Here is a 15298-nt window from a genome sequence, read left to right on the forward strand (position 1 = left end):
TGCGTTTAAATTATTAATTACACACTGATAGAAGAAATTTGCCATATTAAAGCAAATTTTTAAGGGAGTTGGGAAAGAAGGGATAGGGGAAAGGGGGGACCTACTCAGTGGGAATTTTTCCGTAATTGAAAAAATAATCAGACAGCCCAGACTGGGAATCGAACCCAGATCTCTCGGTTACGCGCCAAGGGCTGTGTTTATAGTTAAAAAGATTTGTTAATATTTAACAAATCATTTATTAGTCCTTAACAAATATTTTTTAGTATTCAAAAAGATTTATTAATATTTAATAAATAAATATCAGATTTATTAAATACAAACAAATAATTTTAAATACTAAGAAATATTTGTTTAATACTAAAAAGTGGTCTCTAATAAATGATTTGTTAACTATTAACAAATATTATTTAATACAAATAAATCCTTCTATCAGTGCAATAAAAAAAAATATAAAAATTCAATTTACACTTATATATATCCAATCCAAATAATTCCAAAAAATTGTCTGAAAAAAAATTTTTTCTTTATGTTTTTAATCTCTAAAAAACGATTATAGCTCTATCCATTAAAAAAGTATCACCCAGTTTGTATATTTGTCCTGTTAAATCCAACGACTCGAGCCAGCTATACTTGTCTAATTTCACTGTAAAGGACACTTTGCGGTCGGGTAAATTTTTTTCTTCCATCACAGTGTCTCTAGTTAGCCGAGGCTCCAAATGACACAATATCTAGCCGCGTAAAGTCGGAAGAAAAGAATAAAAGTAAATAACATCAATAATAACAGAAGAGACACAAAGTATAACAGTACCGTAGATTCTGTTTTTTGGAAGCTATTTCCGGCAAGATTACAGGGTTAGACTGAGCGTCAGTCTGCCGATGAAAACCGACGGTAGTTATTTCCGAAATTTCCAAGAGTTTTAGTTATCCATTAAAATAAACCGTACAATCTCATTCTCAACGACTAAGGCTCTTTTTTTTCGATTAATCCTCGAGGAAACGAGTTAATTAAGCCGCCATCTGCATCTTCACTTTTAAAACCATCTATTTTAACTTGACACAAAAATTAGTCTATTTCCGCTGATCGATATTTAGCTATTAAATTAAAATCGCCGGGCGATAAATTAAGAATTTATTTTATTGAAATTTATTTAATTGATTAAAAAATAAAATCGATATTGAAGATTGTAATTATACACACAGAAAAAAATTTTGTTAAAATAACCTAAGATATGTTCTAGTAACAAATGCATTTGTTAACATAGGGATAACAAATTGTATGTTAAAATAACAAAATTAAGGTTGTAGCAAGTTATTGATATGTTATAACAACAAAACAATTTGGTTACTATAGCAAAATCTTTAAGTAGATTCGACAAAATAATTTAATTAGTATAACAAATTTTTTTTTTGAAACAGCAAAATTATTCTATTAAAATAACAAATAAATTTACATTAAGGAGGTCCTTTCGCCGCCAATGTAAAATAAAAAATATTAGATTATGAGTCAATTTAATTTTTTTCTAATAGTCAAGGTCCTTATTTATCTTATAGTGAGGTTTAAATTATACTTTACCGGACAAATTTTTGAAAAAATAAAATTTTTAAATGTTAGTATTTGTTCAGAGTCTTACGAGAAAATCAGACGTTTGCAGTATTTCTACAATTATAAGATCAGTCATGGTTGAGATGAAGAAGAAAAACACTAAGAATCAGATTTTCGAAATATTCAGGTTTCTTTTTTTGCAATAAAATACATCAGTTACCGAGATACTTATTGAGAAATTAATATTTAAAAATCACAAAAAATTCTCAAGTTACCTACAATAAAATGGAGTCAAAAGATTTGGCAACGTTGCGTATCGCGCGAGCTTCAGACCATTCAATAAATTCAAACTAAACTTTAACGCGCTTATGTTTTTCATGCATACTTATTAGTTAATTTATTGTTAACAAATTTTCATAATTCATAATTGAAAAATAAAGCAATAATTAAAAAATACTAGCATTCCTGCCATGAGACATTAGAATGTTATGGTTTTGTGACTAAACATTTTTAATTAATTTATTTATTTACACTGACTGCAAAAAGTTAAACACGGTTAAGGTTATATTGTGCAAATAAAAATGTAAACAACCGAAATAAAGCGTTACCAAATCACGGACAGGTTACTAACAGCTGATTTACAACAGTCAAATTTATTTTTGTATTTAACTATTTTTTTTTTTAATTTTCAAAATTTCAACGATTAATGCCTCATATACTATTTAATTTTTAATTTTAGGAATTTTTATGGGTTTTGTATTTAAATTTATTGAAAATTTACTACTACAGTTGTTATGACTCAACTGGAGCGAAAGAACTTCCTTTTAAATGTTACATTAAATTTTATAAGAATCCATAATTTAAAAATATACTATAATCAGTGATATCTGATTTGGAAAATATTTTCGCAACAAATTAGTTTTGTTATTGCAATAAAATGATTTCGTTAGGACAACAAATTGATTTGGTGATTTAACAGACTGGTTTGTTAGTACAACTTGAAACATTTTGTTAATGCGATTAAGGAAGTCCTTTCGCTCCAGTTGAGTCATAACAACTGTAGTAGTAAATTTTCAATAAATTAAAATACAAAACCCATAAAAATTCCTAAAATTAAAAAATAAATAGTATATGAGGCATTAATCGTTGAAATTTTGAAAATTAAAAAAAAAATAGTTAAATACAAAAATTAATTTGACTGTTGTAAATCAGCTGTTAGTAACCTGTCCGTGATTTGGCAACGCTTTATTTCGGTTGTTTACATTTTTATTTGCACAATATAACCTTAACCGTGTTTAACTTTTTGCAGTCAGTGTAAATAAATAAATTAATTAAAAATGTTTAGACACAAAACCATAACATTCTAATGTCTCATGGCAGGAATGCTAGTATTTTTTAATTATTGCTTTATTTTTCAATTATGAATTATGAAAATTTGTTAACAATAAATTAGCTAATAAGTATGCATGAAAAACATAAGCGCGTTAAAGTTTAGTTTGAATTTATTGAATGGTCTGAAGCTCGCGCGCTACGCAACGTTGCCAAATCTTTTGACTCCATTTTATTGTAGGTAACTTGAGAATTTTTTGTGATTTTTAACTATTAATTTCTCAATAAATATCTCGGTAACTGATATATTTTATTGCAAAAAAAGAAACCTGAATATTTCGAAAATCTGATTTTTAGTTTTTTTTTTACTTCATCTAATCCATGACTGATAGTATAATTCGAGAAATACTGCAAACGTCTGATTTTTTCGTAAGACTGAACAAATACTAACATTTAAAAATGTTATTTTTTCAAAAATTTGTCCGGTAAAGTATAATTTAAACCTCACTATAAGATAAATAAGGACCTTAACTATTAGAAAAAAATTAAATTTACTCATAATCTAATATTTTTTATTTTACATTGGCAGCGAAAGGACCTCCTTAATGGATTTGTTACTATAACTAAACTCATTTGTTACCAGAACATATTTTTCAGGTATCCCGTCTTTTGTTATTTCAACAAAATCATTTTTATGCGTGTAGGCTTTAATTGTCAGCGCAATGCATCTTCTGTAATGTATTTAATTTCCGAGCGACTCGATAGGGTATTAGTACTGTTTTAAACATTTGTCTCCAAATAATTGGGCAAAGAAGGATGTAGCTCCTCTGCAATTAGAGGCAGTAAAGGTGGCCACATCCGGTGGAGCCGCTTAAAGAGAGACCGAGTTCTAGGATTATCGGGGAGTAGGAAGAAAGTATATAATAATAATAAAAATAATTGTTACGAGCAAATAAAAACTATTAGTGAAACAAAACGTCGCTAAGCCGGATGTTATTATTTTTTAGTTTAGGAACAGTGATAAAAAATTTTTGCTAGATTATTTTTCAACTAGATCCAATGGACTTTTTTTTACGTTTTAATGCGCTTTTAAAAGAATTCTTAATTAATTTTAAATAATTAATTTGGTGATAAGTTATTTAAAAAGTTTGAGTCTTAAAGAAAGTTTTTAAAATTGTGGGGTTAATAAGGTAAAAGACCCAATACCGGAACGATTTGACAATTATTATTTTATATTTTATCTCGTACTCAATTAAATTAAACAAACTTTTCTTTATTAGAAACCTCAATCTTTTTTTTTACACAATAAAATATGAATGAAACTTTAAATTATATTGGAAATATTGAAAAAAAATGTTAATGATGTCAATAGTCTTAGATTTCTGACTTATTAAGGTCTCTTAATGGTTTTGCTAAGAAATCGCTCGATGATCTTAAGCTCATAGAAACCTAATGGAAATACTTTTCACTAAAATTTTTTTTTATGTATTAATACAAATACCAAGAATTCGATGCAATTAATTGATAATACAAAAAAGACCCTATTGTTATTTAAAATTTACTGTTCGTCTATTGGTACACCCGAAATAAGCTAATACCCAGTATCGGAACAGTCAGTCATATTGATATTATTTATTGACATTTACGATATACTGTGTTGATTGTTTACATCAAGCACAACAACAAAAGTTTTTGCGAAATAACATTTAATACAGAAAGTAATTTTATTATAAAAATTGCTTCAAATATTCGTAAATTTTAACTTGAAGAACAAAAGAAAATTTCTGTTTTGAAATTTTCTTTTTTACATAAGTATCGTCAAGTATAACCTCGAATCGTTTATTTTTTTTTTTTTTGGATTTTTAGTAAAAATTTATTTGATTTTTTAATATTAAATAATTATTGTTAGTCTCACTGTTCATACATGTCATTTGAGTTCTGAATTAACTGCTTAATTTTTTCTAGGTAGTAGTAGGATGCCGAAAGTTAAGTCGAAGATAACATTTTATAAATTAGTTTTATAAATTCAGAAAAATTCACATAAAGTATTATGATTTGTTAATTAATTATTTAATTAATTCAGCTTACGAAAAGCGGACTCTTTAGATTAAAAAAATTAGTTTTATTTATCGTTCCGGTATTGGGTCAACCATATTCCGGTATTGGGACTAGGCATTTAAGGTGTTCCGATACTGGGTCTTTTAGACTTTTTCAAAAAACATGTTTTTTTTTAATATTAAATTCGACAAAATTGATAAATTTAATTATTTTCGTGTAACTACATGTTTATTCTATATGATTGGATGAATTATTATTACTAATGAACCATTTGAATATTTTCTAAGTAATAAAAACCAGTCATGTACCCTTCGTCGTTCCGGTATTGGGTCTTTTACCTTATTGGAGATACAAAAAAATTGTAAGGTTTTTTATAGGAAATTTAATCCTCTATAAAAAGAACCGTATTAATTTTTCGTCTTTGATATTTTAGCTGAAATAATTATTTGAAAAAAAAATAATTTTTTTGAACATTGAAATGTTTTTTTGGGACTTTAAAATTGAATTTATGGATTAAATATTGAAGATATGAAATACTTATATGATAAATTCGATTTTAGTACACTTTATTATAATACTAGAAATACTCAAGTGAAAATAAAAAATACAAAAACAGTTATAGCAGAAAAAACTATAACTTATAGGGGTTTAATTTGGTATAATAAAATTCCCGCTGAAATAAGAGAAGAAACTAGAACTAAAATTTTTGAATTGTTATTGAAAATATTCATCAAAGAAAATGTAGAATATTTTGAGAAATTAAATGATAAAGTGGAAATAAATTTTAGATAGTATGTGAGGTGCAAATGATAAAATCAAAATATGTTTTAATTAATTCTACACCGAAAAAAAATGTTTTTGAATCAAGTATATAATTTTGAAGAATTTAATATTCTTGATTTTAGTAAAAAAATTCTTGATTTAAGGAAATTTTATTTAATTCAAGAATTTTTCGTCTTGATTCAAGACAATTACCCTCTTCAAAATTATATGCTTGGTTCAAAAATTTTTCTCTTGAATCAAGTTAGTTTTTTTTTTCAGTGTATAGAACTAATTGTAAAACAAACATAGCTAGCTAAGTAAATGTATTATTATATTATATGAAAAATTTGTAGATCTTTTTTATAGGAAAAATATTGGAATAAAAATATTTTTTTTTTGGAAATTTAAAATTGAATTTATGGGTTATATATTGGAGATATGAAAAGTTTGTAAGAGAGCTTTTTTGTAAGAAATTTAAATTTCTTTCAAGAATATCATTTTCAATTTTATCGTATCTGATATTTTAGCTGAAATAATTATTTTTAATAAAATAATTTTTTTTTAAAATTAAAATGATTATCAATTTTTTTTTTGGAAATTTAAAATTTAATTTATGGGTTGAATATTGAAAATATCAAAAATTTGTAGAAGAGTTTTTTTTATAGTAAATATTAGAATTTAATATTGAAATATTGAAATAAATATTAAATATTAAAATTTAGAGTAAATTTAATCTTTTATCAGAAAGATCTTTATAAATTTGATCGTATCCTTGATATTTTAGCCAAAATAATTATTTTAAAATCAAAAAAGAATTTTTTTTGAACATTAAAATGATTATCAATTTTTTTTTGGAAATTAAAAATTAAATTTATGGGTTAAATATTGAAAATATCAAAAATTTGTAGAAGAGCTTTTTTAAAGTAAATATTAGAATTTAATATTAAAATATTAAAATAAATATTTAGAGTAAATTTAATCTTCATCAATTTTATCGTATCCTTGATATTTTAGCCAAAATAATTATTTTAAAATCAAAAAAGAATTTTTTTTGAACATTAAAATGATTATCAATTTTTTTTTGGAAATTAAAAATTGAATTTATGGGTTAAATATTGAAAATATCAAAAATTTGTAGAAGAGCTTTTTTAAAGTAAATATTAGAATTTAATATTAAAATATTAAAATAAATATTAAATATTAATATTTAGAGTAAATTTAATCTTCATCAATTTTATCGTATCCTTGATATTTTAGCCAAAATAATTATTTTAAAGTCAAAAAAGAATTTTTTTTTGAACATTAAAATGATTATCAATTTTTTTTTCAACTTTAAAATTAAATTTATAGGTTAAATATTGAAGATATAAAAAATTTGTGGGAAAGCTTTTTTTTGTAGGAAATAAAATTTTCTTATAAAAAAATTCTTATTAATTTTGCTATATCTGATGGTTTAGAAAATATTAAAATAAAAAATAAAAATTCAAAGGTTTCAATTGAAGGGTAGTTAAAAATATTTAATCATATAAATTTACACAAATTTAACGTGTAAAATTTCTGAGTTGGTTATAAAAAAAAGAAATAATAATAAAATAAAATTAAAAAATAGTAATAATAATCACAGTAGTACTTGTTATTTTGTTTTTCGCAGGTGCTACCGCGTCTTTTAGTATTTATGTTTTTAAATATATGTATGTATATATATACACGTACAGAGTAATAGACATCACATATTTCATTAATTAATAATAGTATTTATAATTATTTATAACATGTATATCTCTAGAGTACACTTAAAATAATAATTCTTAATTATGGTTATAAAAAGATATGCGGCCTTATCAATTATTTATATTTATATTTATATTATTATATATCTATATATATTTTCAATAATAATTATTAAGATGATTTTTTTAAGGAATAAATTAACAAATTGGCTCAGTGAGGGGCTGAGAGGGTCCGTAAGGCGACACCCACTGAGTCACGGAGTGTCCGAGGGAGGATGTCCCGGTTTGACTCTCTAGGTTAGTCACCTGAGCTCCTGAAGAGTGGCTGGGCATACCCGTAGGGTACCCGACTTTCCCCAAAGCTTCGGCTTGCAAGGAAAGCATCAATCTGTTTGCAGCTTGTCTTTCGGCTTCTCGTTCCTCGGCTGTTTGCCTTCTGTAACAAATTTTTATACATTAATAATATTAATTTTTTAAAATAATAATAATAACAATAATTGTACAAAATTTTAATAATTGATAATTAAGCCAAATATCAAAGATAAAAAATTAATATTGTGTCTTAATGACGGAAGATATAATAAAATTTATAAGAACCTTTTTTTCAGGGAAATTAAATTTTCGATAAAAAGTACTTTTATTATTTTTTCATATTTTTAATATTAAGGACGTTCCCAAGGAAAACACTTTTCTTGGAATATCGTTCAAATTTTGAATCCAGATACTTATAAGTGTCCTTTATACGTAGAAATTTTTTAAAACCCTTCTTGCGGTGCTAAATTTTGAATAATCGAAAGTTTAAAATCACATATTTAACATGTGATCCCTATCCTAACCCTCATTGTAGCGCACTTTTTTTTTAAATAACTACAGTAATTTTCTTAGAATTTTTATAAAAAACTGAAAATTGTTAATTGAACATATAATAAACATATTTCTCAAAAAATAACAAAAAGGAGCGGTATTCATTTAGTTATAAAAAATGTTGAAAGTGAGTTACTTTTCACTTTTTTTTCATTACTCGATCAAAGAGAGATGGTGGCTTGGCAACGCTGCGTTGGGCGGGAAGTTTTAAATACCCTAAAGGCGCAGCAGTTGTAAATAAATGCGAGTTGCTCACAAATAGGTTAACTGTAGGATGTTGTAAAAAAAATGTGATTTCGTAAATCTCTGGAATATTTATTATGAATTATTTTTCAACATTAATACTCCATATGTTAACATTATTAATAATTATAGATTCAAAAATATAATTAACAATATAATTTGTATAAAGACTCTTGTTTCATTTACTAACATAAAATGAAACATTTTAGAAATATATTATTTTTTAGACAAGTTTTTTTTAAATTTTTTTTTGGTGATTTTAATTTCTTTATCATTATTAAGTCATTATTAATAAATTGTTTTTTATTAATTTCTCTTCAAAATAAAAGTAACCTTAAAATATTCAAACTCTATTACACTCGGCTCAAATATAAATAAAAATATACAGAAAGAGATTACAATGTTGCCAGATCGGAAAAACGACGCAATGGGTATATTTTTGGACTTCTGCGCACGTTCGCGCCACTGAAAATGTACAGTGGATCGCAACTTTTTGTTGTTGCATTTATAGTATGGTTTATATGGGGAGACCGTTTTTAAAGTTGAGCACAACTGCTACTTGGGAACGTCCTTAAACCTGTGATTTAAATTTACAATAAAAAACTCTAATAATTAATAATAAAGATAGAATTTTTTAAATAAATTATGATTAAAAATTAATATTGTGTCTTAAAGATGCAAGATACAATAAAATCGATACGGATTTTTATTTGTAGGAAATTAAATTTAAAAAAGTACTCTTATCATTTTTTCACATCTTCAATATTTGACCCGTAATTTGAATTTCAAATAAAAAAATATAATTAATAATAAATTAAGATTTAATTTTTTAATAAATTTATATTATTAAGAGAATAAGAAAAATTATGTTTCCAAGATAGTCATATAATAAAATTATTTTTTTTTAGTGAAATTTAGTGTCATTGCAAAGGTCTTGATTTGAATTTGTGCCTTTTCAAGGTTACATATTATTCTTACCGATAGTAAATTTATTATGATAAGTATTTAGGCTGCATTTGAAAATTCTCTATCTCTAAATACATAATTAAAAAATGACCTTGTATCTTATGAACTATTGAACTTTTTAAAGATAGAAGCTCATCCCGATGTTAGACTCATAGAGACCTTTCATTTGAGTACCAACATCATTTTTTCATGTACAGTAGAACCTCGATAAGTCGAAAACCTCCTTAACTCGAAGAAATGTTTCATCCCCTTCCCTCCAAGCCCCAAAACCTCCGTTGCTCGAAATTTTTAACCTCTATAAGTCGAAATGATTAGTGAGTCCCTACAAGTTATTTATGTACATATTTCCCCTCCATAACTCGAAAAATAAAATTTTACCTCTGTATCTCGAACATAGCAATGTTTTATTTTATAACATCTACAACTTAATTGTTTGAGACTTTTAATACCTTTAAGAATTTGCCGACAGTGTAAATATACACTGATAAAAAAATTAATTTGACTCAAGAGCCAAAATCTTGAACCAAGAATACCATTTTGACGAAAATGATTTTCTTGAGTCAAGAGAATAAATTCTTATGATAAGAAAAATTTACTTATATCAAGATTAATTTCTTAACTTAGTTCAAGATTTAGGCTCTTGAGTCAAGTTAATTTTTTTATCATTGCACCATTGTTTCTTAGGAGTAGATAATGAATAGAATTACCCAAATTTATGACTCACGTTAATAAGAATTTAAATTTTAAAACTTGAATTTTTATTTATTTTACCTCTCTACCTCAAAATTTATAAAAATGAATCTCAACCTCTTTATGTCGAATCAAAATCCGCCTAATTCGAAATCCTCTATAACTCGAATTTTTTTGCCTCTCCCTTGAAGTTCGAGTTTTAGAGGTTTTACTGTATATATATATATATATATATATATGAAAAATATATCAAAATGCATGTGCACTGATAAAAAAATTGACTTGACTCAAGAGCCAAACTCTTGGACCAAGAATACCATTTTGAAGAAAATGATATTCTTAAGTCAAGAGAATAAATTCTTGAGCTAAGAAATTATTCTTGGTCTAAGAAAATTTTCTTGAGTCAAGAATTTATTCTCTTGACTCAAGAAAATATTTTTCTTCAAAATGGAATTCTTGGTTCAAGAGTTTGGCTCTTGAGTCAAGTCAATTTTTTTATCAGTGTGGGTACACAAATTAAAGCTCTTGATGAGTGTAACATCGGGATGAGCTTACATCTTTCAAAATATCAATAATTAAGAAATTACAGTGCAATTTAACATAATTACGAAACGACCTTGTATCTTGAGAACTATTGACACTTTTAAAGATATAAGCTCACCCCGAAATTATACTCATCGAGACCTTTCATTTGAGTACCCACATCAATTTTTCATATATTTATATATGTATATATGTAAAATATATCAAAATGCATGTGGGTACTCAAATGAAAGCTCTTGATGAGTGTTACATCAGGACGAGCTAATATCTTTAAAAACGTCAATAGTTAAAAATTAGGAAAACGGTTGACCCTGAGGGCTATCCCTGCAACTTCCCACTACTTTCGTAATTAAGCGCTCAAAATTGCACTTATTACGTTTTTGAGCTCTTCGAGCTCAAAAATGTAATTTTCGTGTAGTTTTCAGCTCTCCGAGCTCAAAAGTCTGATAGAAGTTTAATAAAACATTATTTTTAAAATTTTCAAACCACAATAACTTTTGAATGAATGTACCGATTTTCACACGGTTGGCGCCATTCGACGCAGTTTTTCAAATCTTATGATTTATTTTCAAACACAAATTGATCAGAACGGAAATTTCGGTGTAATTCGAAAAAAACCCGTTTTTTCGATTTCTTTCGTCAACGATAACTCACGAATGAATAAACTGATTTTGACCGGCTTAGTGTCGATCGACGTGTTTTTTTGATGTTTAGAGCTGATTAGTTTTTGGAATTGATCGGTCGAGCCGTTTAAAAGTTATTAAAAAAAAACCACATTTGAAAAAATGTTTTTTCGCAGTTTTTTTAAGATTTCTCAAAATCTATCAGTCAGAATCGGTCCAACTTGTATTCAAAATCTAAGTTTAGTCGAACCCTTTCGAATGGCACCAACCGCGATCAAATCAGTCAAGCCGTTCAAAAATTATGAGAGGTTTACATACACACACACACACACACACACACACACACACACACACACACACACACACACACACACACACACACACACACACACACACACACACACACACACACACACACATACACACATACACACACACACACACATACAGGCATACAGACATACAGGCACACAGGACCTCAAAACGTCGAGATCTGATGAAAACTCGACTTTCGAAAAACGGGGTAAAAACAATAACTTCCCGATTTTTGAAAATTTTCAATTTTCTTAGCGGGAAGTTAAAAAAGTAGGGGAGAAAGGGGTCAATTGAACCAAAAAAAGTTTAGTAATTTTTTACTATTCGAATTAAAACTAAATAATAATTTTTTTCTCTTGAAATGGTAGTTTATTAAGTCTACTATCATTATCAATACGTAAATTAGTCAATAAGCAACGTGAATTTTAAAAAATTATTAATTTATCCAAACGCGTCGAATGGTTCAATTGACCCCTACTCGGGGGCAATTGAACCACTACTCGGGGTCAATTGAACCAATACTATTTAAAATTCAAACCTGAACTTTTAATAAATAACATATTAATTGTTACCTGCTAATATTACTGTTGCACATTTTTAATGCACAGATGTTGTATTAAATAAATGAAAAATCAATTTAAAAATAAGTTTCATTATAAATTTAGTTCATCAAATTGTTAGGTTATTTTCCTAAGTATTTTTCACGTACAGTCAAGGTGTGCGCGCATGTCACATGCTTCTCCGTATGGTTCAATCGTCCCCGGGACTGCTGGTTCAATTGACCCCATATAATTTTAAAACAATTAATAATAAATAATAAACAAATAAACTATTATATCACTATAAACAAAGTTGAGGATTATAAAGTATAAGTATATACAACTACTACAATTCAAACTTTATCAATTAATTCAAAAATTGATATATTATTAAACAATTTGTCACCAGCCAAAAAAAAAGTTTACACGCCTAAAAATAAAAAAATCTCAATTTTTCAAAATTTTTTAATCGCAATGATTTCAAATTTTAATCATAACCGAGTTTAACATATTTGAATCTAACTCTGAGAGCATGAAACGTTTTTTCAATTTTTTCGATTTTTTAAGTCGAGTGGTTCAATTGCCCCATGGTTCAATTGACCCCTTTCTCCCCTACAGTGCAATTTAACAAAAGTCATTATTTAATAAAACAAAATTTTATTTATTTGTAGTTCATAAGTCACGGCAGTTACTTAGTGACTGCAAGGTTGTTAGTTATAATTAAAAATTGATTTTTCTTAAGGACGCAAGATACAATAAAATTGATGAAGATTATTTTTACAGAAAATTAAATTTTCTGTAAAAAAAGTACTCATATAATTTTTTTATCTCTTCAATATTTAACCTGCAATCTAAATTTAAAACAAAAAAATTCATTAAACGATTGAAAATTATTATAAATAAAATTGGATTCCTAAAAATGCTATAATCATAATAAAAATAATAATAATAATTGTTTTTATCAAACAATAACGTAATAAAAATTTGATTACTTCTCACGTTGTAATTAAACGGGTGTAAAAAACATAGTATTGAAGTAATAAAATATAATGTAGATGTAACTGTCTAATGCAGGTGGCAATGAAGTTAATTACAAGATAGTATCTAAGTGTCATTATTGTAAAAGGAAAAACAGATTTTTTGTGGGATTATTTAATATGGAGATAATTACGTAAATATACGTTACTACAATGTTGTCAGTGAAAATAACAGTAGGGGCTGGATAAAAAAATTAAAGTTAACAGGAACAAATATCCAGTTTTCTCGGGCTTTTTGTCCGGCGTTCGAGTAATTAGATTCTATCTATGGCGATCTACGATCCTTTAAACTAATTTTCTCGTTTTCCGAGACTAATCATCATAAAAACTGGTTATTTTTCGTGTCATTAATATAAATATCATCGGATTATTATATTGTCTGTTATATTATTTATTACTATCCTATATTGGATCTTTTTTATACTATTCGGAACTTGAAACTCGAATGCTATAATTACATTTATACTTTGTAACGTTTTTCCTTTTTGGGTTACCACTCGGTCTTTGTATGCTTTTAATAATATCGATAATTTAACGCTTATTCTCACTAATGAGTCATAAATATTTATTAGAATCAATAACGTAATTTATTTTCCGGAGCAAAAAGTTGGAATGTTGCACTGTAAAAAATTTTATTCCAGTAGCTGTAAAATAATAATTTTGACGTTAAATCAATGCTCCAATTTTTTACCAGTAATAATAATAATAATAATAATAATAATAATAATAATAATAATAACAACAATAATAACTATACTGAAAAAAAAATTGAATTGATTTAAGAGGAAAATTTTCAAACCAAGAAAATAATTTTTGATAATAATATTGATATTTTTTATTTATTATTAATTAATAAATTATCAATAAACATGTCAAATTAAAAATTTAGTTAGGCTTCAATATTTAAATTATTATTATTTTTTATACTATTGAATTATACTAGCAACCTTGCAGTCACTATGTGACTGCCGTGACCTGTGAATTATAGATAAATAAAATTTTGCTTTATTAAATAATGAATTTCGCTAAATTACACTGTATTTTCTTAAATATTGACGTTTTAGAAGATATAAGCTCATCCCGATGTTATACTCATCAAGAGCTTTCATTTGAGTATCCACATGCATTTTTGATATATTTTATATATATACATATTTATAATAAATATATATATATATATATATATATATATATATATATATATATAGCTATATATATATATATATTAGGGTGGCGCAAAAAAACCGACTATTTTTTTTTTTTTAGTCTCGAGTGAAAAAATGTTAGTTTTTGATGTTTTGAGAGCTCTCTCCAAAGGACAGCTTAAAAAAAAATTTTTTAAGATGTCGCTCCAAATTTTTTTTAATTTCAAAAATCGTCAAAACTCGAATTTTTTTTTTTTTTAAATTTTTTTTCTCGTTACGGTATAATTTTTTAGACTAAAAAAAAATAAGTTTCTGAAAATTTCAGTTCAAAATTCAGTTCAAATTTCAGTTCAAAATTCCATGCATTTTTTTTTTTTTTATTTAGTACAATAATCGATAAAAATACATCACGAGATGAACTAAAAATCAAGCACAACATAGAAAATATAATTTTTTTTTAATTTAATAATTTTATTTAATCAACTGCCAGGCGTGGGTTCGAATCCCAAGCTGGTCTTAGAAACCAGCTTGGTTGAGATTTGACCTTGCCGCGTAGGTTAAGATTTTTTCAAATCAAAAAGATCCCAACGTACCACTCCCAACACTTAAAGTCGGCGATATGACTAATTAAAGAAAAAAAAAAAATTATGAGCGACCTTTCAAAATTTAAATTTTGAACTGAAACTTTCAGAAACTTATTTTTTTTTGGTCTATAAAATTATACCGTAATGAAAAAAAAAATTAAAAAAAAAAAAAAAATTCGACTTTTGACGATTTTTGAAATTTTAAAAAATTTGGAGTGACCTCTTAAAATTTTTTTTTTAAGCTGTCCTTTGGTGAGGGCTCTGAAAAAATTAAAAACTAACATTTTTTCACTCGAGACTTAAAAAAAAAAAATAGTCGGTTTTTGC

At 26.1% G+C, this 15298-nt stretch overlaps 1 protein-coding gene across 2 annotated transcripts in view; it reads right to left on the reverse strand.

Moving 5' to 3' along the window:
• Nucleotides 1-7514: 7514 nt before the first annotated feature.
• Nucleotides 7515-15298, reverse strand: part of LOC123267519 (hematopoietically-expressed homeobox protein HHEX) — a 32854-nt gene continuing 25070 nt past the window's right edge. The window contains exon 3 of one of the 2 annotated variants that reach the window (XM_044732192.1): nucleotides 7515-7855. In XM_044732192.1, coding sequence (XP_044588127.1) covers nucleotides 7621-7855 — 235 coding nt within the window. In that variant the 3' untranslated portion in view covers nucleotides 7515-7620. Of the gene's footprint in view, nucleotides 7859-15298 lie in introns of both variants that reach the window. The other variant, XM_044732184.1, reaches the window with a different exon arrangement.

This window comes from Cotesia glomerata, linkage group LG1 (genome assembly GCF_020080835.1).
Source record: "Cotesia glomerata isolate CgM1 linkage group LG1, MPM_Cglom_v2.3, whole genome shotgun sequence".
Classification (NCBI taxonomy): Eukaryota; Metazoa; Arthropoda; class Insecta; order Hymenoptera; family Braconidae; genus Cotesia; species Cotesia glomerata.